Genomic DNA, 22,486 nt, shown 5'->3' with positions numbered 1-22,486 from the left:
GGCCTCCCCGTCTGTTTCCTCCTGCCGCGGTGCCGGGTCGGGCTAGGCCCAGGAGGGGCCCGGGGTCTCAGAAGGGGCTAGAGGTCTGGGCTGCAGCCTCCCTGGAGAAGGGCAGCTGCACACGGTGTCCCTGGGCCCACCTGGCTCCACTGGACCATGTGTGCTCAGAATTGTTGGTTAAAGAACCGGGAGGGGTCACAGAACCCCGTTACCAGGGCTTCCACACGAGGGGACCAGGTGAGACACAAATGGCTGTGCCACATACACCTGTCCAGCAGAGCCATCTGGCTCTGGGCTGGCTTTGGGGACAGGAAGGGGTCAGCGCCATGGGGTCTGGCAGGAGGGAAGGTAGTGGGAGTGCAGCCCTGCCTCCTGGGTCAGGCAGCCAAGGGTGGGGGAGGAGCAGGAGTCAGGCCAAAGCACCGCACCCCAGCATCCTGTGTCCCCAGTTCACCCAGTGCTCACCACCCTCTCAGCAGGAGGGGTCGGGGTGCTGCCTACACTGTGGGGTCCAAGGGCACCCTCTAGGCGGCATTCCTACCCCAGATGCTGCCAGGACCCAGAAGAGGTGAGGCCTCGGGGTCAGGCGGGTTCTGGTTGGGGCGGGGACAGCACTGTCAGTCAGGGCACAGCTGGCCCAGCACAGCCTCGGACGTTTTCGACCCAGGCAGCAGACCCACCAGAGGTGAGAACAGGAGCCCAGGGCTGCCCCCTACCTCCCTCTGTCAGGCTCCAGGTGGCACAGCCTGGGAGCGAAGTGTCCTAAGGGCCACACACGCAGGCTGCTTCGAGTGGCCTGCCCAGCCCAGTGCCAGGAAAACTGAGGGTGGAGATAGCTCTAGCCCAGGGGAGCTGGGGATCCTCCTGGCTCCGGGGCCTCAAGCCAGCAGCACCCAGGAGGTGCAGACACCTGGTGCTCGGGCAGGAACTCAACGTGAAGGCCCTGGGCGTGGCTCTGCCTTTGCGACCCCTGTGGCCTTGTCTTGGAGCGTCTGCTGGCCTCTCAAGTCAGTCCCGTCCCCAAGCTCAGGCCTGCTTCTGGGGAGTCCCCAGGCACTGTCTTCCAACTCTCCAGCACAGGTGCCTGAGGGTCTGAGGCCCTGCCCCACACAGGGGAGTAACAGGCAGCAGCAGGATGTCTGACCACAGAGCTTCCTGAGGCAGTAAGGGTGCCACCCTGGCGCCAGGGTGTGTGCCGGTGCAGGGGTCTGCCTGGCTTGCAGTGCCTGCTCCCTGCACCCCACCCACAGCACCAAGCCACTGCCCTCTCCTGGCAGCTCCTACCTCATGGGCCCTGGGGAGGTTGAGGGGACCCAGAAACCCCCTCCCACAGTACAGCTGGAGGGAAGAGGGCCTGTCTCCTGGCACCTGAGAACAGCGGCCCCCAGAGTCCTGTGGGGCCCCACGTGGCACAGCCCCGCCTCCCAGCAGCCCTTTCCCCCAGCTGAATGAGGGGAGTCCCTCTGGATAGCACTTTATTGACACCTTCGGACCCTTGGGCAGGATCAGCAGTTTCCAGAGCACAGGCATTCCCCCCACCACCCGCGCTGGCCTGTGCCCAGGGGGCAGCAGTGCCCAGCCAGGCCCCTGTCCCAGCACACATGCCCTTGGGGGCGCAGCTCAGGCTCAGGCCCCGGCCACTGGGGCCTCGTGGTTGAGCACGTAGTAGTCGTGAACGTACATGAGCACAGGCCACCGGCTGCCCGATGATGAGCGTCAGCCACACAGCTGCATTGCCGTAGTTGCCCCAGAAGAAGCGGCTCACTATCCAGGCTAGCGGGATCTGGGGACACAGGGGCCCATCAGCAGCCACAGTGACCACAGGGTTGGTTCCCAGGTGTGGGGAAGAGGGCTGGCTGGGAGGCTGCATCGGGTGCTCACCTGAGCCATCATGCCCGTGAAGGCCCAGAGGCGGAACATGCGCAGAGGGATGCTCACCAGGTACTGGGGTGGGGGCGAGAGGGGCATCAGCTGAGCCCTCAGCCACACCCACCCAAGGGCAGGACAGGATGCACCCGCAGAGCACTGACCTCGTGGAAGAAGGCTGAGGCCAGGAACACGCACGTCCTGGCCAGCCACTTGCTACTGCCCCGCCGGAGCATGGGCTTGTAGAAATGTCTGCAGGAGGAGGAGGTGGGATGGGCGCCCAGGCCACGGGCCGCCGGGCCGCCCGCCCGCCCGCCCGCCCGCCCGCTGCATGTGCCCACACCCACCTGAGGCACCACTTGTGAACAGGGATGTTCCAGTTCTCCCAGAAGTAGGTGACAGACTCAGAGTTCCTGGTGTGGAGACAGCAGCAGGTGATCAGACTGCACCAGGACCCTCCAACCCAGCCCCCAGCCCCCAGCCCCACACCCAAGGCCACCCACCACCAGTCCCGGTAGAACTCCCGGTCTCCAAACCGCATGAGCTCAGCCACAGCATTCAGGCAGGAGTGGAAGAGCCAGTAGAAGAAGATGAGCCAGATGAGGTGGTTGGGGACCTGGGGGGTCATTTGCCAAGTTCCAGAACACCCCTACCCGCCCCCACAGGCTCCCCGACCGCCAGGCTGCTCACCGCCAGCTTCAGGAGGCGCTCAACGATGCGCGAGTAGTCCATATCCTGTGGAGATGGGGCTCAGCGGGCTCCTTGGCCCCGCCTCGCAAACCCCCCTCCCCGAGAGCCTGGCCACTCACCTTAAAGGGTTTCATGGAGTTCTGGATGGTGGGGACCATCCACTGCAAAGGAGGGCAGAGTGTAATAACCTCGCTGGCCACCCTGGGACCCCCCCACCCCAACCCCGGTGCAGCACAGCCCCACCCAGTTTGCATACCTGCTGGATCAACCCCACTTGGAGCTGGGTAAGGAACAGCTGGAGAAGAAAGCAGAGGACAGCAGTCTCAATCCCCTGGTGCCCAGCAGCCCCCGGACCCCGCAAGGCCCCCAGCCTCCAGCCTCACCATCTCAAGGAGCCGCCGCAGCAGGAAGCGCTTTCGGACGCGAGGGGAGCGGGGAAAGTTGAGTTCGTAACACAAAGTAGGAGCAAAGAGGAAGTAGTACAGATCTGGAACAGGAGGGGCAGGGCTAGCATGGCAGAGGCCTAGCCCCTGCGTCCCCCCACCCACCCTCCAGGTCTAGCCCCTGCGGGGTCCTCACCGCGGTAGGTCAGATTGTCTGGGTAGCTCACAGTGCCCTGGGCAGCTCCCCCGTTGGCCTTTTTACTGGCAGAAGCTAAGAGCAAGCAGCAGAGTTGGGGCACGTGAGACTGGTGCCGCCCAGCTCCAGCCCCATGGCAGGTGGCAGCCCCAGGGGACCCCAGCCCTAGGCAGCCCCTCACCGGCCTTGGCCTTGGCCCTAGCCCTGCGCTCTCGGCACCACAGGTTGACGTCCCGGTAGGAGAACAGCTTGAGGAAGAGGATGGTGTACACTATCAGAGCCAGCACGGAGCCCACTGCAGGAGAGGCAAGCTCAGGCCACGCCCTCCCACACTGCCCATAGGAGAGCCTCGGCCACAGGGCAGCCCCTGTGGCTAGCCTAGGTCTCTCCTACGGGCCCCAGAGACAGGCTGGGACAGGGAGAGATGGGGGCCCACCTGGAGTGATGGACTCAAGCAGGAAGGCCACAGCCGCCGGGAAGCAGAGAATGGTGGCCAAGTTGACCACGTGCAGCAGCAGCCCTGCCTGCTCCGTCAGGGCACCCTGGGGTGGGGGGGTGGGCAGAGCGCTCAACCAGGGCCCCCACTCCCTGGACAGACGGTCTCCCTGGGAAAGGGCCACCGGGCCTGGTGCAACTCCTCCCAGGAAAGCCACGCACAGCCTGAAGCCCGGAAACGTAGTGGGGTGGGCTAGTGCCCCACCACAAGCCTGGACCGGTGAGGAGCAGACCTCCTTGCAGGGCAAGACGTGAGAACACTGCTTACCACAGCCAGGCGCTTCTCCACCTGGAACGCAGCCACAGCAAAGATGTTGGCCACTGAGGACAGAAGCACCACAGGGCAAATTCAGGCCTGGGTCAGCCCTGACCCCTCCTGAGGCCCTCCTGGGCACCCAGCTCACCAATAACCAGGCACAGAGCAGGCCAGCGGTAGGGGTCCTTCAGGAACAGAGACACCACCTGGAGGGGGTCCACCAGGACGCCGTACCTGGGGGCGGGGGCGGATCAGGGGGATGAGGGGCTGAGCGTGTGAGGGACGGGGCCTGACTAGCAGTGGGTGCGGTGTGGCCAGGGCCCTGGGGAGACACTCACTTGATGAGGTTCTCTAGAAATAACCGAGCATTGCTCAAGATCTGCAAGAGAGAGAACGGAACAGCCCTGTCAGCCCTGGCCTAGGAGCCCCCATCCAGCGGGTCAGGGCAGCAGCCTCCATCCTGCAGGCCCTGCCCGGTCTGACCTCCGGCCAAGCTCCCAGACTCCTGTGCACCAGTGCAGGGACCAGAGGTCCCTCAGCACTGCCCCCAGCGTGCCCACAAGAGGGAGCTAGCCCAACATCAGGCACCTCCCGGACACCTGTGTCTGCAGTGGCAACAGAAAGGGACCCGCTGTCCAGCAGCGCTCCCCTGCTCTGCTGAGCTGGTGGTGGCCCCAAGCCCAGCCAGGCCAGGTGAAGCTGCCCCCGTGCCCAGAGCCCCACCCTCCAGCCAGTCCTTGCAGTGCCCAGCTGTGTGGCGGGTGCTGTACCAGGGTGTCCACGCCGTGTGGGGTGGCAGGAAGAAGATGGCCAGGGTCCTGAGGGGCCAGGGGATCTGTGCCTGCAGCACCACCTGTCCCCAGACCTCTGCCTCGCCTCAGGTGTTCTTGCAGCACCCCAAACCCAGGCCTTGGCCCCAAAGCTCCCAAGGACGGAGCCCCATAAAAACAAGCTCCTGGCTCTAGCCTGGGGCTGGCTGCTTGGCCTCCCTCTGCAGTGACAGGGAACCCCTCTTCCACCCCACAAGGCAGAGGCCCTGTGCAGAGGTCACAGAAGGTTCTGTGCAAAAGGGATGCTTTTCCCGGGAACACTGGTGGGGTCCCTTACCTGGAAGGTTTCACGAGGAGATGACAAGCTCAGAGAGGCACGGGCACCCTGCCATGCCCTCCCAGCTGAATGCCAGACCCACCAGCTTACCAAGACACGTGGTTTCACTCTGTCACCCCACCTGGTAGTGGCCTGTCCTGAGAGCCCACAGCAGGCAAAAGCTGGAGCTGCTAATGGGCAGGACCCACCTGGAGGCCCCAGCAGCACAGGGAAAACACAGGCAGCCCCGCGCTCTGGACGCACGGCTCCTGCAGGGAAGGTGTGGCAGAGGCACCAGAAGCAGGGGAAAGGCTTTGGGGCTGTACCAGGTGGGCCCAAGGGGTTGCAGGAGAACAGCCCAGGCTGCTGGGGGCCCGCCTCTTTACAAACAGTCTAGGCCAGGAATGGCCCCCCGAGAGGCCAAGGATACATCATTGCCTGGGGGCCGGCCAGCACCTGGCCCGCTCTCCCCTTGCCCAGATGTCCTTCACCCACCAGGCTGCACAGCGCCCTGGGGAACCGCCCAGGGGCCACAGACAGGGAGGAGATGGGGAGCCCCTCATACCTGCACTGCCAAGGGAGACACACCCAAGACAGATGCAGACACGTCAGTGTGAGGGTCAAAGGCCTCGGGCCACATCAGCCCTGAGTGCTGGGGGCCAGGCCCAGGCAGGCCCTTGCCCCCTGCCCCGCCCTGAAAGCTGCCTCTTTGAGTCCTGGACTCCAGCTGCTTCTGGGCCAGGGCTGCTGGCCCCAGAGGCAGTGGTCTCAGCCAGGTCACAGAGTGAGGCAGACACAGGGTCCCCTCAAAACAGCTTTCTGAGGCTAAGGAAGAGGGGCCAGGGGCCTGCAGAGCTGTGGGCAGCCTGGGGCTACCGGGCTGAGCCCAGAAGCATGTTCTCACCCCTGGCTCCCCTCAGTCGGGGCCTGCCGGGGGCTCCACGCCCACTATGGCTATTTGGAACAGCAGAGGAAACTCAAGCCCAGAGCACTCCCCCAGGAGCCCATCCACTCCTTCCTGCTCCCCTACGCCCTCCCAGCCAAGCCCCTGGAGGGACTCCTGTGCCCCACAGCACAAAGGCTCCCAGACCAGCCTCTGCAGACCTCTCCCGGGATTCTACAAAGACAGGGTTTGAGTGCATACCCTACGGGAGCCCCAGTATACGACCACTGCAGGGCCCGTCACTGCAGTCTCTCCCCACCAGCCCAGTGCCCCACTCACCCCGCCACACACGCTCTGGCCCCCCTGCCCCCAGGGACAGAGCCCGTGCCCCACTTGGCTGCAGGGACACCTGCCCAAGATACCACCCTACTTACCAGCATCACCACGCACCAATTCAGGATGCCACGGTAGTTGCTGAAGCCACTGTCGGAGCTGAACAAAGAATCCTGCAGGCGGTGGCACCTGGAAAGCGGGGTAGGGTGGGGAGGGACCTTTATGAGCAGGTACCAGCGCAGACCCAGGCAGTGAGGACCGCAGGCAAGGGCAAAAGCAGGCCCACGGCTCCAAGCCCTGCACACACTGAGAGCCTGGCCTCCCCTAGCCCCTTAGGGGTCGGCCTCAGGGCCCAGGGCGGAGCCAACCTCAGCCCCTCCCTCTCACACATCCTGGCCCAGCAGTGGTGACCCTACCTCAACCCTCTCTTCTGCCCACACATCCTTCTCCCCATTTATAGCCAGAGAGGGGCCACCCCCAGCCAAGTGCTCAGGAGCACTCAGAGGCCTGCCGCTCCAGGCAGCTGGCAGGGACAGGCCACAGACAGGACCTAGCACATCAGGCCTGGAGTACCCCAGGCCAGGAGCCAGCCTGGCTCCCCAGTTGCCTCCAGCTGCTGCCACACACGCTGGCTATGGTGTGGTGATGGGCCAACAGGAAGAGTCCACCCCAGGGATCTGGGGGCCTACCTGGCAATGCTGGACAGAATGGAAGGGAGGGCAAATCTGCCTTCTCAGATGGCTCACCCACCTCCTCCCCATGCTGGTCCAAGTTGGCACAAGGACCCATGCCAAGGGCCAGCTGAGCACCTGGCCTGACATGCACCTTCCTGGGGGCAGGAGCCCAGCCCTCATGTGGCCTCCGATTGTTTCTGAAAAATGATAGCCTGTCCCAGTTCAACCACGGCAGTTAGCACTGTGTTCCTGCCTGGGCTGAGGGGCCAGCGGGAGCCCACCCAGGGCCTAGGCACCTGATGGCAGGGAGTCTACAGCAGAAGCAGGGAGAAGCCTGCCCACCGTGAGAGCTCCCACTCCATGCTGGGGCTGGGGGACACAGAAGCTGACCCTCACACCTCTGCCTCCTCAAGGCAGAGGTGGAGGAGGGGCCACAGCAAGGCAAGGCCAGGCCCAGACCTGGCGGCCAGTTCACAGGGGGCAGCCCCGCCTCACCCCAACTGCCATGCCACCAGGAGACCTCCACAGCATTGAGCAAGGCCTCTGGTTTTGTAAGAGGAGAGGCCAGGGCCTCCCCTTCCCTCCTGTGGACACATATCCGCCTCCAGATAGCTGGGGCACTGCGCAGATGCCCTCTCCGGTGGCCCTGCCTCAGTGGCATGCCCGGCTATGGTTGCGGTCAGCACTCGGTCGGCCCCAGCCAGGCGGTGAGGGGCTGGGGAGGACTCCTCACTCTGCAACCAGGACAGTGCCAACAGCCTGGCCTTCCCAGGCCCGCCTGCACCTGGCCCGCCCACCACTTCCAGTCACAGGCCTGTGCTGCCTTGAGCCCCGCTTCCAGGTCTGTCCTGGGCCGCACAGTGAGGCTGCAATCTCCACCCGAGGCCGTCTTCCTGAGTCTCTGCGCCTGCCTCTCTGCGAGCGGGCAGGGGAACACTTTCTGGGCCTGTCCACTGCATGGGCCCATCCGGCCCTGTCCCCCAAGTTCAAGCCCATTCACTTTCACTGGAACCATCCCCCAAAGCCGCCTCATGCCACAACCTGCCAGCCACCCATCTGCCCATTAACACGCCCAGAGGACTGTTTCACAACAGTGTGACCCCTGCTCCCTTTGGGCCACCAAGAAGACCACGCTGACTTTATTTGCAGCAGTCGCTAAGATGAAAACAGAGGTGGGGAAAGAGTGGTGTTTTTGAAATCTGACTATCAATAACATTATAACAATAAATAATATTAAAAGCTTTTCCAAATCCCCGCTGTCAGGCTTCCAAGGCCTTCCTCAAGGCACCCTCACCTACTCCCCAGGGCCCTCCATAGGCCCTCTGACCATCCCCAACCAAGGCAGCTCCCTGCCTCCACAAGTCAGAGGCCCCAACCCCAGGAAGGAAGCCCACCATCTACCAATACCCACGGAGGTCCAGCAGCTGCAGTGGACCAGAGGGCAGACAGGCATGGCTGGCATGGAAGGTGAGACCTGGCCACCATGCCCAGAGCTGTCTTTGTCACCCTCTCCTCTACTACAGGGGCTGGCCACACCTTTGTACCCTCCAGCAGTCCCACACCTGCTCCCCAGTTCCAGCCAGCCAGCAGGGCCACTGTAACTCATCACACGTCACTTCACTCAGCCCTCGCATCAGCACCGGGAAGCGGGCACACAGGGAAACTGAGGCTCACAGAGGTTCAAAGCTTTCCCAGAGTCACAGCCCCAAATGTGGACCACACCTGGGGACCACATGGTCCAGGTCCAGAGCCAAGCAGAACAAAGAGGGGCAGGGTGCCAGCTGGGGCCTCCCAGCTGCCACCTCCTGGGCACTTCCTACAGCCAGCCTCTAGACCAAGCCCCGGAGTGCAAGGTGGTTGGGTGGGCTCCCCACACCCTCAGACCCTGCTGGAGAGAGAGAAACAGAGGACAGTCCAGAAACAAACACCCTGAGAGAGCCTGGAGTGCCTGTGAACCAAGGGCGGGAGGGCGCAGCAGGCATTCTGGGCACCGAGGTGTGTGGTACATCTGGAAGGGTTGAGCCACGAGGCAGAGCAAAAGAGGTGCCCTCTCTTTCCTGCTCCACAGCCACACCTGCCCCAGGCCGGAAGGAACAAGCTCACGCCCAGAGCCTCCCCCGCCTGCCCAGGCCCAGGTGAGCAGGAAGTTTGAAGGGGAGGAAGGAGGAAGAGGGAGCAATGGCAACAAGCAGGGAGGAGGGAAGGCAGGTGAGAGGAGGAGGCCCGGAGGAGGGGCATCAGAGGCCAAATCCCAGGAAGGCAGTCAGAGCCAGGCCTGGCCCTGCCCCAGGAGCCCCTGAACTGTGTGGCATCTGGGTTTGAAGGACAAACACACATCACCGGCATTCCCCAGAGATCAGCGTGGGGGGCGGGGGGGTACACTGCAGTGGACCCTCCCTGTCATCTACTGTTTCTCCTCCCAAAGGTCCATCCCTCAGAGGTGGCAGACAGGGATCCCACTCCCTCAGCCCAACTAGCAGGAGTACATGACAGGCTCTGGACCCCTGGCTGTGTAGGGCAAGAAAGTAAGTGACTGCCCATCCCAACTCACACAGAAGGACCCCGATTACCACCCTCCAGGGGGGAGATCATGCCAGCCACGCCCCTGCCTCCTGGGGAGGATAACTCAAGGGTCAGCAAAGGGCATTCCTGTTCTTCGCAGCCTCCCTCAGTACCACCTCAAGCCCACAGGAAGCAAGCACCCCCTCAGCAGAACCAGCCCCCTCCCGCATGGTACCGTCACGAACTCTGTGCCTGAACTTTGCTCACACTGTTCAGTGCTGAGATTATCTTATCTACCAGGTGAACTGTGAGCACCCCAAGGGCAGGGACAGTGCCTACCCCCTCCCCACAGTGCCCAGTGAAGAAAACCTCAGTTCTTGTTTACTGAGAGAGCAAATTCTTACCAGCCAACTGACCTGTGGCCCACTTCCTCCTTGAAAACCTCTAGCCCGAGAGCTGTTCCCAAAGCCAAAGTCCCTGAGGGCCCCTTGGCCAGGGTGAAGGCGAGTGGAGGGGTCTGGACATGGAGGATGGCAAAGGGATGGCTTGGAGCCAGCTTGCGGGACTGAGCCAAGGGCCAGGTGGGCCAGGTCCTCCCCGTCAGCCACAGCTGGCTCCCCCCGCCCCCTCCTGTCAGTCTTTCAGCCAAGCAAGGCGCCCACCTGTGGGTGTGCCCATTTCAAACCCATCTCCTGTACCCCAACCAGGGGTGAGAGTCCTCATACAGGACTCAGCTCTGTCCCTACAGCAAGCACTTGGGCTGGTAATATAAGCAGGACCCCAGGCCAGCCAGTCACTGGGGGACAGATGAGGGGCCCCCATGAAGACCATTTTCGGGAGAGTCGGAGGGATGAGAAAGCCTCCTGCGCTGCCCCCTGCCCCTGTCCTCAGGCAGTCCCACTCCCCGGCTGGCCCACCCTCCTCTGGGAACCTTCTCTACCCTCAAGGCACCCCTCAGAGCCCTCAGGAGGGACCTCCTTCATCACAGACTGCCAGATCCCACCCATCTCCTTCCAGGAAGAGGACTCTGCATGGCTGCAACCAGCCCACCTAGGGCGGCAGGCTCACCCTGGGAATGAGCGTCACCCACCTAAGGATGGGCAGAGGGAGGGGCATCTGGAAGCTGGGCTGCGGACAGCTCCTCTCGATACCTCCATCTGGGTGACCCTTGGCAGGAGACCATCCACCCCTAAAGCCTCAGTTTCCCCGCGGGGGTCCAAAAGGGAACACCTGTCTATACGAAGTCTGAGAGCCAGGCTCTCGGAATCGGAGACCGCGCGGCTGCGGACACGCCCCGGGGACCAGGGAAGGTTGCGGGGACCCTGGGTCAAGGGTCAAAGGTTAGGGGTCAGGCGCATCGCTACCTCAGATCCCAGGGGCCACTGCCCACGTCGACGTCTCCGTCCTTGTCCTTGTCCGGGGCCGGCGAGTCCCCCCAGGCGCCCACGTCCCTCACCTCTTCCGCCGCCGCGGGCCCGCTGCCGCCCTGGCTCGAGGGCCGCGACCCCGGCCTCCGTCGCCGGGGGCCGCCCGAGCCGCCGCGGTCGCCCATGGCCTCAGCCAGCACCCTGCCGCGGCCGAGTCGCGGCCTGCCGGACTCAGCGCCCGAGACCTGCGGCCCCGCCTCCGGACCCTCGGCCGACGGCCGCCACCGCCCCCTGCCGGCCGCCGTAGCCCGCGCGCTAGCCCGCGCCGCCAATCAGCGCGCGCCCTCTAGGTTAGGCGGCAGCGCGCGGCAGCGTCACTCCCCCAGCCGCTAACTGGCCCGAGGGCCGGGCACGTGTCCATTTGTAGTCCGCGGGCGCGCGGGGGACTCTGGGAGTTGTGGTCGCCTGGCGCGAGCCGGAGAGGGGATGCGAGCCGAGGCAGCTTCCTAGCAGCCGCCCGCCTCCCCTGACTGCTGCCTGCCCCTTGTCCCACTCTATAAACACAGAGTTTCGTCACTTAGCCCAGGCGCGAGTGTGGGGATGTGGGTTATTTATGAAATGCCTCCTGAGTCATGCCGCCAGGGTCCGGGGCCGTGTCTGCTGGGGTTGCCGCGCCTGGTGGCGCAGTCCTGCTCCACGAACCCTCTAGTTACCACAGTAGGCACCCCCTTTTTCCTCGGCTTAGGTTGTTCAGAGAAACGCCAGGCCAGAGGATAGGGCAGGAGAAAGGCCCCAGGCCCCGCGTCCCAGCAAGCCTGCCCTGCCCATCAAGTCCCAGGGCCGCCACCTCTCCCCTGCAGGCCTGAAATAGAGCAGGACCCTGTGCGGTCCTCTCTGGTACAAGTCCATTCTGTGTGCGCCATTGCTTGTTTGTAAGAAATAGGCTTCATTCAGCCTCCTTGACCTTCCCTGAGTTCTAAAGGGCAGATTCAAATAGTTGCTAATCTGGGAAGGGAGGGAAAGCAGAAACAAAGGAGGAACAGTCAAGAAATAATAGTGCAGCCCTGTGGCAGGGTCCTGGTTCCTCCTCAAGGAACATAGGTAACAGTATCTCTGAGTTCTGCTGGAACTATGGCTCCCCAAGGTGAAGGATAGCAACTTCAGCCTGAGCACGAATTCCTAGAATGCTGCCCTGTTACCTCGCCACCAGCCAATCAGGAAGTCACATACCCGGCAGCCCTCATGCCAAGTCTTGTCTACAAAAACTTTTCCCCAAAAAACCATCAAGGAATTCAGGGTTTTCAAGCGGGAGCCACCCGTCCTCCTTGCTTGCCCCTGCAATAAACCTATCTCTGCTCCAAACAACCTTTTGGTTTGTTTGGCCTCACCGAGCATCAGGCCCGCAAACTTTTGTTGGGTAATGGGCTGGGCCTGGGTGGGCTGAGGGTCCTGCCCCCCTCCATGGGCACACTGGCCTGCCTCTCCATCCAGCCCCTTCCATCCACATCTGTAGACCTGCAGAGCCTCCCCCATTTCCCACCCAGGCCAGTTTTGCCAGGGCATGAGAATCCTGGAGGCTTCAGTGTCATTGCAGTCTATGCAATCATCCAGCCGTTAAACAAAGCAACCAACCCACTATAACAACTGCATGGTGCGGCCTGAAGTGCATGCCCCACCTTGGCTTGAGTGGCATTTTGCAGAGTATGGAGTGTGAACATTCTGGATCTCCGAATGTGAGGCTGCGGTGGGGGGGGGGGGGGGCCCCTCAGGCCTGGTTTTACCCAAGAAACAGCCCTACCAGCAGAACCTACTGGCCATCCACTCCCCTTAGCAAGGCCAAGAAGAGTGCCCCTCTGACAGCAAATAAAGCAAGAGGCTCAGCCTGAGGTCAGCAGCTTCACCTATGGACTGGCCACCGCCTTCCCGCCAGGCTAGCTCCTGATCCATCACCTCCACGACAGTCACCTGGGACCCTATGACACGTTGTGCAGTCACTGGCCCATGTGAAGCTGATGCCAGCCTGGCCTCCCTACCTGGCAGGGTAAGACTACCTTGCTGAAGGGTCCTCCCTGATTGGGCGAGAGAACCCCTCTCGCATGCACACAGAGCCTGGCCTCAGTGGGTCACAACCAGCCTCGTCCCCTATCCAGGGTGCCAGAACACTCATCTGTTCATCAGCTGGGCTGGGCCAGGCAGACCTTGGCCTTTTTGAGTACTGATCCCAAGGGAGGTAAGACCTAGGAGCCCACAGAGTAGGGGTGAGCCCTGGGAGCTCTGCCCCTCCTTCCCCACTCCCTGGTCCCCACTTCCTGGAAGGTCGCGGGAAGTCAGGCACACGCTCCCACATGTCTCTGCTCCCCTGGCCATGCCATCCCCCAGTACAGTGCCAAGAACTACAGGGCTGGCCGGGCTGTCACTCCATTGGCAGAAGGGAAGATTGATGGCTCAGGCTGCCAGTAGGCCCGGAGAGGCTGAGTTGGGTAGCCAGTGAGGAGTGAAGGGCAGTGTTGGAGGCGGCTGCCTGTGTCCGCATCCGGGCTCCAAGCCGTTGGCTGGCAAGAGGCAGCAGGAGTGAGGCGACCAGAGAGGACCGGGAGCCACCAGGGAGGACCAATCTGATCAGGGGCCAAGGAGGAACCAAGGTTCCGGCGCTGGCGTTGAGAGAGGAGGAAATCAGAGCCTCGGGCCAATGAGAAGGCATGGGCTGTGAACGAACCAATGAGGAAGAGCCTCTGCATCAACAGGGGCGGGGCCTGCTTGATGGAGGTGGGGCCTGTTGTTGATGGGCAGGGCGGCCTCTGGGGGGGAAGTGGGCCTACATCACCACCCCTTACCACCCCTGCTCCTCCACCACAGCTCCAGCACCTCAGAATCCTGGGTGGGGTGCAGCCCAGGGCGCCAGGGGAGAGGGAGAAGGTCAAGGCAGGTGGGGTTGTTTGGGGACAAATGTGTGTGAGGAGCTGTAGAAGAAAGCTCAGTGGGTAATCTCCTTGCTGAGGCGGCAACAGATTAGGGGGGCCTGGGCCCGTGGAGAGGAGTCTTGTGGGCCTGGCCGAATAAAGGGCTTGAAGGGTTTGGGAGTTTAGAAAAGGCCTTGGGCTGACTCCAGGTTGGAGGCGACTTGGGGAGGCCAAGAGGGCCTGGGAGGGGAGCGGCCAGCAAGAAGACTCTGGACACAGAGGTCAGAAGCCTGTGCTGCCCATTCTCTGGGATGCACAGTCCTGTCCACAGACACCTATGGAGACAAGGATGGGCTCATCCAGGGCCCTGGGGAGGCAGCCTCCATCCTTCCCCTGCCACACCTCAGAGTCCTAGAGGAGCAGAAACAGTCAGTCCAGACCCAGCAGCTTTGGAGCCCTGAGGAGGAGTGGACCTCTAAGGAGGCCCCCTCCCTGCCGCTGGCACCCATGCAGGCGTGAAGCCTAGCATAGGGTGGGCGGGGTACTGGGGCAGGACTTTGGTCAAGGGAAGCCCTCGGACCAGCTATTCTCTCTCTGAGGCTCATATTCTTCATATGCAAATTAGGCAGTGCTGCCTACCTAACCTGGGACTCTGAAAGTCAAGGACTTCTGAGCCAGAGGGCCTGACCTCCAGCAGTGCCAGGGGCTTTCACTCCTGAGATTAAGGCTGACAGTGCTCCCCAGAAGGGGTCACCCACCCTGCTGTGAGCCCCATCTTGAGCAGCCGGCCCACAGGCTGTGACCTGCTGCTGATCAGGCTCCCCCCGCTGTCCATACCAGTAGAGTCTGGGTGGGCTTGTCTCCTGCCAGGGTGTAGACAGCTGTGCTGGCCCTGGGCTAACCTGCTTTGACTACCCGTCCCCAAAGATTTTAGGCCTCTCAGCTCTTGCCTACATGCCTGAGTGCATGGGGACATTTGCTCGGCAGAAGGGTCCATTTCCCTGGGCTGTCTGAGCCCAGCACAGCTCTGCCCGTGTCTCCTCAACTAGACTCATCCTGTCTGGAGCCCGAGGGTTGTGAGTAACTGTGGAAGCTTCTGTTTCCCCTGGGCACCTCTTCCCCAGAACCAGCCTGGCCCAGCTGTCTCTGGAGGCCTCCTCAGACAGTAGGGGAACGCATCCCCTGAGTTTGGGAGTCAGAATGTGGACAGCAGGCTACAGGAAAGTGTCAGACCTCACCACTTCTGTAGTCCCCATGTCCTCTAGGTAATACGCTCCAACGGGCACCTTTCATGTGGCCTGGGGCCCTGGCCTGACATGGAGGAAGGCTTGCTGTGGCTGCCAGGCCTGCAGGGGCAGCAGGAGCTCCTACAGAGTGGGGGCACCCAAGGCCATAGGACTGTGGGCCCTGTGGTACCTACTCTGGCCATTCTAGATCAGTCCTGGGCTGGGCCTGGCTGAAGGCTGGAGTCCCTCAGCTCCCCCGTTCCTGGCACAGAGCAGATTCACCTGCCACCGGAGCAATGCCAACCGCTTTGCCTTCAGGGGTGGGCGCTCGTGCTTAGCCTGCCAAGTCGGCCCTCCAGGTGAAAGACTAACTTCTTGCAAAAGGGGACACGGGTGCAGCCTAGCAAAGTGTACTGGCGTGACTTCAGGGCCTCCTGGGGAGGCTGCCAGTCCCCTTGCTGGGCCTGCACCTGCCGGGCCTCTGATGTGTGGCAGGACCAGGAAGGCGCGCCTCCCCACCCCCACCCCGCTGCAGGCGTCCCCAGCACACCCTGCAGCACCGGCCCAGCCCTGTATACATCAGCCCAACACTGCAAGTTCTATCAAGAGTGGCATTTATTCTCCTCGTGGAGGTGCGGCGCTCCGGGGAGCTGGTGCTATTGTGCTTAGGAAGGAGGTCTGTCCGTCCGTCCGTCTGTCCGGCCGGCCCGGCCCCAAACGGGGGCGGAAGAGGGGCGCGGCCCGAGTAAAAATCCCGGCCTGTTCCGGGTGGGAGTATGTACAAGGCGGCGGGGCACAGGCAAGGGTGGGGGCAGGGCGGGCCGGCGGCCGCAGCCCCCACCCGAGGGCCCCCGCATCTCGGGCCCTACTCGTAGAATCAGTACAAAATAGGTGCTACCTAAACGTTCCTTCTACCTGAATTCGCTAAGTCGGTTATTGTGCTGCTTAGTTATGGGGGCGGGAGGGGGCCCATGGCTTTCCACGGCGGCGGGGTGTGGGGAGAAGCGGGAGACCCTGGCCGGCTCACGGCCCTCCAGCCTTCTCCTTAGGTAGGTAGATAGGCGTGTGGGGTATGGTGGGATGCCTGTATGTGCGTGTGCATGCGGGTGTGCCCGGCACAGGCGGGCAGGCCGCGGCTTGGGAGCTGTGTGAATACCGAGCTGGGATATAAAGGGTTTGGACATGGCCCTGCTATGATGGGCCTTCGGGCCCGCTGGCCCCTGCGGGTGCAGCTGGATGGCAGCCGGGCTTGATACCCACGGGGATGGGGCCAGCCTGGTAATACACTCCAGTGGGCACCTTTTCGTGTGGCCTGGGGCCCTGGCCTGACATGGCAGAGCCGCCGCTGCCAGGGGATGGAAGGAATGGGAGTTAGTATGTGGGTCCTGGTGGCACTGGGCCTTGGGGCCCTGGGTCTGTGCCACCTGAGCTGAGAACCCAAGTCAAAGGCAGAGCCCCACCGTGCCGAGCACTGGCCCCGGGCTACAGTGGGGAGGAGTGAGGGGCCCAAGGTTGGGGTCTAGGGACCGCGGCTCTCTGCATCTGCCGCCATCCCTGGCCCACCCAAGCCCGTTGGGCTCCTGTCAAGAACATACACCCCCTGCAGGTCGCCGGATCCCAGGTGGACTCAGCAGTGGGCCTGGCACATGATAAATGCCTAATGAACGGTCAGTGGGTGATGTACAAATGAAGGAGGGGCCTTGGGGGGCAACCACCCTGCCCCTGCCCCTGGAACCATTACACCTGCCGGCCTCTGCCGTGGGAGGGAGGGGGGGAGGGAAGAGGAGGAGGAAGAAAGTCTGCGCATCCGGCCCCGCGCAGCGTCCCTGATCTAGGGGCCTAGGGGGTGGGTTGGGCAGGGGATACCTGATTCTCAGTAACTCTAGAGGCGGCGGCAGCTTGGCATGCAGTGCGCATTATTGCTCTATAGTTGGCTTCGGACTAACTAAGAGGGACAGGGAACGGGCAGCCCCGGGAAGGGACAGGAGGAGGGTTGGGGCTGCATGCAGTGACGTCACAAAGGCGGCGGCCAATGGGGCGGGCCCTTGGGGCGGGGTCACCGCCGAGGCTTTGGCATAGACGGGCGTAAGTTGGCAACAGAGTGAGGGCGGGGCCTGAGGCTCCCAAGAGGCGCCCAGGTAGGGAGGGGTTCAGGGGCGGGGAAAGTGATCCTGGACATCCCAAGCCCCCGGCGTCGGCGGGAAGGACAGGGGCCTCAGCGCCCCTTCCCTGACCCGAGTGCAATCCGTTCATAAATAAAACGTACAAATACAGGAAAGAAAGGAACCCGACGCATCCGCAACCCCCCCTAGGGGGCTTTACCCGCAAAGCGAATACAGAGAGGTGTGGAGGGCCGTGCCCAGGGCTGCCTGCCGGGCCCCAGGAATCCGTTCTCCAACACCGAATGCCCGGGTACGAGGGAGGGGGTCCCGGGGCAGGGCAGGAGCGGGGTCTGAGGAGGTCGGATAAGTCCATGCGATTTGATATGCGTCATTATTATTCGTTATGGACGACAGAGCCCGGGAAGCAGGGCTGGAAGAATTCGGATTTGGCAGAGGATGCGAGGCAAGGGTTGGAGAGCGGCTCGGATTGAGGCCCCAGAAGGAACCCGAGGGAGAGAGGTGCCGCCATCCGCCCCCCTCCCCGATCCCCAACGCGTCTAACACTCCCGGGGTTCAACGAACACTGAGGAGTAGGGACGTCTCTGCAGCCCCCATCCTGCTCCTCCCCGACCTGTTGCCGGGGAGGGACCGGCTCCCTGGACGTCTAGGCCGCAGGCCTGGCCCTGGAAGGCTTGGGAAGGGGTGGGGAAGACCTGAGTCTCTGCGACGCGATCCAGGGGCGCAGAAGAGGCAGGAGGGGGCGCTCCCTACCTCACCCTACCCGGGTCTTCAGAGACCTAACTCGGAGATGAGGTTCGGTTCAGGATCTCCTCGACCCTATTGCTGGGTAAAAGCCTGGGGCACCCTGGAGGGGAAGGGAGGGGGCTCGGGGTGGGTCTCCCCTCGGGACCCTATTGCTTGAAGGGGCCGGCAAGGCCCCTGGCGGGCGGGGCGGGGCCGGGCCCCCTCCCCCTATTGCTGTGAGGAGGGGCCCGCCCTCCGGCCCCTCCGCCTGGTCGCCGGCGGAGACCTCCCTGGGGGCCCGTATTGCTGAGAGCCGACCCGGCTGGCGGAGGCACCGCGGCTCTAGGCCTGCACTGGGCTGAGCTGCGGCGGCGCGGCAGGGGCCGGGGCCGGGGGGCCGCTGCCGGCCGCGCCCTTGAAGCAGGCCGACTCGTAGTGCTTGTTGAGATAGGACTTGAGCGCGAAGCTCTTCTTGCAGCGCTTGCACTGGAAGTGCTTGAAGGCCGAGTGCGTCTGCATGTGCGCGCGCAGGTTGGAGCGGTCGGCGAAGGCCTTGCCGCAGTGCGCGCAGCCGAAGGGTTTCTCTCCGGTGTGGGAGCGCATGTGGCCCTGCAGCAGCCAGGGCCGGGAGAAGGCCTTACCGCACACGCCGCACTTGTGGCGCAGGTCGTGCGTGAGCAGGTGCATGGCCATGGCCGGCATGGACACGTACACCTTGCCGCACGTCGGGCAGCGCCGCGCCAGCTGACTGTCCAGGCTGCGGTGTGTCTGCTTGTGGCGGCTCAGATTCGACGACGTGGCGTACGTTTTGCCGCACTCGCCGCAGGCGTGCCGGCCTCCCGCGCTGCCGGCCCCGGGCCCCGCGCGCGCCTCGGTGCCTGCCCCCGCGCGTGCGCCGCCCCGCCCTCCGGGCCCAGACCCTGCACCACGGGCGCCCACCCCGGCCCCGCCTCCGCCGTCGCCGTCGGGGGCCGCCGCCGAGGCCGTGGAGGGGGCGGCGGCGGCGTTGGCAGCCTTACGGCGGGAGCGCCCGTCGGTGATGAAGAAGGCGTCGGCAGCATAGCCTTCGCTAACCGCCGCGTCGCCGTTGATGTAGCCACCCGCGGCTGTGGCCAGCTCCGGGCGCGGGGTGGGCGGCGGCGCCGAACCCGCAGCCGCCGGGCCCAGCTCTCCCCGCACGGCCGCAGCGTACATAGGCTCCGGGGATGGCCCTTTGAGCAAGTCCGCCTCGGCGTCGCCATCGTAGACGGAGGCGGGCCCCGCGTAGTCGTTGAGGTATCCTGAGAACCGAGGCGAACAGACAAGCAGACAGCGGGAGGGGAATGGAGCAGCAAGAGAGACACACGCGGGCGGGCGGCAGGAGACACGAGGTCCGGGAAGGAGCAAACAACGAAGAGGACAAAGGACAAGGGACCGAGGGACGGCGGGGCAGGGAGGATGGAGACGGCAGGGAGGGGAAGAGAGGAAAGGAGAGATGAGACAGGCCCCGGCTCCGCCCCGCCACCCGCCCGCCCCACCCTCGCAGGAGAAGGAGAGTCGCATCTTCGGGTGCGGCTACCCCCCTCCTTCTGCGGAGCTTCAAGGTCAGGGGGGAGGGGCGGCGCTTTCCTCGCCCTCCTTCCCCTCCTCCCCACTCTGCTCCCCCTCCCCCTCTCCCCCCCTTCGGGTTTCCCCACTTCAGCAGTTTTCCCTGATTATGCAACACACTGCAGACCCGCAGCGCACAAAGCCAGGGCTGCCTGTCCAGGGACCCCGTGGCTCCCGCTCTGGTAGTTCCCACTAACTCTTACACCCGGCCGGCGGCAACCTGCGCCCAGCCTTGATGCTGCCCATCTCTAGTGCTTTAGGTCCACCAACAAGCCCTGGAGGCTTATTCCTCCCGCAGCCAATCTAGCACCTCCCTTTCATCTCCCAGGTCTCCCTCTACTCACGAGACTGGATCCCCTTCAACTCCAAACCCTCTCCCTCCATCCACTCTGCTTCTCCCCTCACTCCCTTCAGTCAGATCATCCTGTACCCTTGGGTCCTACCTTGTTCTACTTTGCCCTCTTCCCCCAGGCCCCAATCCTTCGTGGGGGTCTTCCCAAGCCCCAGGAGGGTGACCAGGAAGACGCTGTGCTGGAGACGGAGCCAGGGTGTCCACCAGGGGACACCTTCACAGGGACAAACTGCAGGCAGGCAGCATTCTTCATGCTGGTAACTGCAGTTGTTCTCAAGGCATGAGATGGATCTCAGAGTCACAAATGCACATCCCACACGATACAGACTCTGTCTTCTTCGGTGTTACACCCACTCTCTCAGACACTGTCAACCCTGGAGTCCCCTCAGGTTGGGCAGAGCCCTGATCCAGGCATATGCCACCTACTCATGCAGGGTCAAGCACCCCAACACACTCTCCACCAGGGTCACCAGTCACATGGGTGCATAATGGCCTCAGAGTCACATGGTCCCATGTAGTGGCACACAGGCAGGCACACACTCATACAGGGTCACACACAAGCGCACAGTCACATGGCCACATGCAGTCACATGGGCGCACACAGGCTCACACACAGGCTTATGCTCCTGCAGGTCACACTTGTTTTATCACCCCAGGCTGCTGGCACTCCCAGCCTCCTTGCCTGCATGCTAACAGTTGTCCTTGAATTTGGGCACCCTTACACAAAGAACCTCCCCCTATCTCCAGCACTTTGGACCTCCTGTGCCCACAGCCCACCTACCCACACCCTTCTCCCTGACCCAGGCTTCAAGGAAGGACACAGCTGCTGTCTCTGCTGGTACCTTTGCCAGACAGGTGGGCGGCCCCCACTGGACCACATGGCTACTCCCTGACGCTCAGCACTTCCCTACTGTTCCTAGGAGGGGGTCCTGGAATTGTAGCCAAAGAAGCAAAGAGAATTCTGAGGCAGGCCCAGTTTTTTGAGTGTGGGTTTGATGCATCCCTAGGTTCTGTCGTGTCAGCAGGTGTCCATTCTGTGTTTGTCCCACCGTGGGTCAGGGTATGGGTCTGTGTGAACCTTCAAGTACCTCCTGTTCCTGACCCCTGTTCCCCACCTTCTCTCCTGTATTGACACTCTCCCTGCCACCTTTGGCTTGGCTCTGGCCTGCATCTGGGCTCCCCTCTCCCCACCCCCATCTCCTCCCCCCCAACCAAGTCCTGCTCCAGCCACCGCCTCCTGCTGGTTCTGGTTTCCTCGGATCTATTTCCTGGGGCTCCTGCTCCCTCCAGCCCCACACTCTGGCCCCCTACCCCTTCCAGCATTGCCCTGGGCCCCTCGCAGCCCCCAGCCTCATGCCAGCTCGCACCTTTCTCCTGCAGTCGCACGCCGAGGTCGCTTCGGGCGCGCCCGTAGGAGCTCTCGAGGTCTGCCGAGGAGAACGTGTCAAGTTTGACCTTCTTGACCAGGAAGGATCTGGGCATGATTCCTGCAGGGCTCCGGCGCTGTAGGCCTGCGGAGCCGGGACGCGGGGGGGGCTGCGGCCGCGGCGGGGCTCCGTCACCATCCGAGGAGCGGCGGAAGCAGCACGGGTCCCCACTCTGGCCTTTGGATGCTGCCGCACGAGTGCTGTCCTCTCTCCTCCTGCCTGCCTTCCTGTCCTGTGTTTCCTCCTCTTCTACTCCATAGCCCTCTTCTTCTCCTTCTCTTCTTTTCTCTTCTCTTCTCTTCCTTCCTTCTTTCCTTCCTTCCTTCCTTCCTTTCCTCCTCTGGTCCCGGCTTCCCAGCCCGCAGTGCCGCCCCTGGACAGGCGGGGGAGGAGGCTGTGGGGGGGCGGGGAGGGGGGGAGCGGCTCCGTCCCGGGCCTGGAGGCTAAGCGTGGGTGCAGGGCTGGCCCGGCTCCGCGGCCCCCTTCCCCTCCCCGCCGCCGCCGCGTCGGAGCCTCAGTCAGCGACCCCCCATGCCCCCGGGGGTGGCAGCACCGGGCCGGCAGAACGCGGCGGCGGCAGGAGCACCAGCAGCTTCAGCACCGCGGCCAGCGCCGGCCCGGCCAGCACCTCGGCCAGCGACCGGGCGCACTCAGCCGGCGCAGGCGGCAAGGGGCGGGCCGCCGGGGCTCGGCCTCCGGGCGGGGGTCCTCGGTGGGGGTCTCTGGGAGGCTTGCTTTATTGTTCTGCAGCCGGAGCGAGCGGCGGCGGCGGCGGCGGCGGGAGGGGGGCGGGGGTCCTCGGGGGGAGGGGTGCGCAGGGAGGGCGGGCCGAGGGAAGGTGGGAGGGAGGGACGGGGGCTCCAGGGGCGGGGCTCGACGCTCAGACAGCTTTTGGGCCCAGCCTCCTGCACCCGCGGCCGCCTCTGCCTGCGGCCCGGCCCAGCCTCCGGCTTTTAAAGCCCAGGAGCTGCAGGAGGGGGAGGGAGGTGTGGGGGAGAGGATGGCGGAAATGGCTGCGCTGGGCCAGGCCCCAGCCAGGGTCTCCTGGGAGGGGTCTTGGGGGTTCCGCGGCCCCTTGCTTGTGTGGAGTTCCCTCGGGAGGCTCCGGGAACGGAGGCCCAGCGGTCTGCAGCATTGTCGGGGGTGGGGAAGAGGTGGAAACAGGCCTGGGACCCACGAGCCCCAACCTGGAACCGTGGGGGAAGGAACGCAGGGCGGACCCCAGAATGATCCGGCCAGCCTAGCTTTCGGGTGTGGAGGAGAGGGATCTGCGGGGGCAGGTGGGGGAGGCGGGAGGCAAAGGCGCGAATGCTGAGGCAGCGAAAGTGCAGTGTGGAAGAGCTGCGCGCGCCCTGTGCCGCAGTGTCTCGCTGCCACTCGGTCACCCGGGCTGACCCCGTGCCCGCCGGAGAGGCCT

At 63.8% G+C, this 22,486-nt stretch overlaps 2 protein-coding genes across 2 annotated transcripts; both read right to left on the bottom strand.

Moving 5' to 3' along the window:
• Positions 1–1,486: 1,486 nt before the first annotated feature.
• Positions 1,487–11,017, bottom strand: DGAT1 (diacylglycerol O-acyltransferase 1). The gene is given in 18 exon segments (XM_032467564.1): positions 1,487–1,689; positions 1,691–1,783; positions 1,882–1,944; positions 2,031–2,118; positions 2,214–2,279; positions 2,370–2,482; positions 2,557–2,601; positions 2,676–2,717; positions 2,813–2,851; positions 2,940–3,043; positions 3,136–3,210; positions 3,317–3,430; positions 3,572–3,677; positions 3,899–3,951; positions 4,035–4,120; positions 4,225–4,265; positions 6,290–6,377; positions 10,729–11,017. Coding segments are annotated over 18 exon segments (1,467 nt in total). The 5' UTR covers positions 10,917–11,017; the 3' UTR covers positions 1,487–1,626.
• Positions 11,018–15,473: 4,456 nt separating this feature from the next.
• On the bottom strand, positions 15,474–21,472 carry SCRT1 (scratch family transcriptional repressor 1). The gene is made up of 2 exons (XM_032467878.1): positions 21,010–21,472; positions 15,474–18,983 (listed from the first exon to the last, which is right to left on the bottom strand). The coding sequence occupies exons 1-2, from the start codon at positions 21,122–21,124 to the stop codon at positions 18,046–18,048; spliced, it is 1,053 nt and encodes a 350-aa protein (XP_032323769.1). The 5' UTR covers positions 21,125–21,472; the 3' UTR covers positions 15,474–18,045.
• Between the last annotated feature and the right edge of the window lie 1,014 nt (positions 21,473–22,486).

The sequence above is a fragment of the Camelus ferus genome, chromosome 25, assembly GCF_009834535.1.
Source record: "Camelus ferus isolate YT-003-E chromosome 25, BCGSAC_Cfer_1.0, whole genome shotgun sequence".
In the NCBI taxonomy this organism is placed as follows: Eukaryota; Metazoa; Chordata; class Mammalia; order Artiodactyla; family Camelidae; genus Camelus; species Camelus ferus.
The sequence above is the reverse complement of the archived record's forward strand: the minus strand, read 5'-3'. Positions and strand labels throughout refer to the sequence as shown.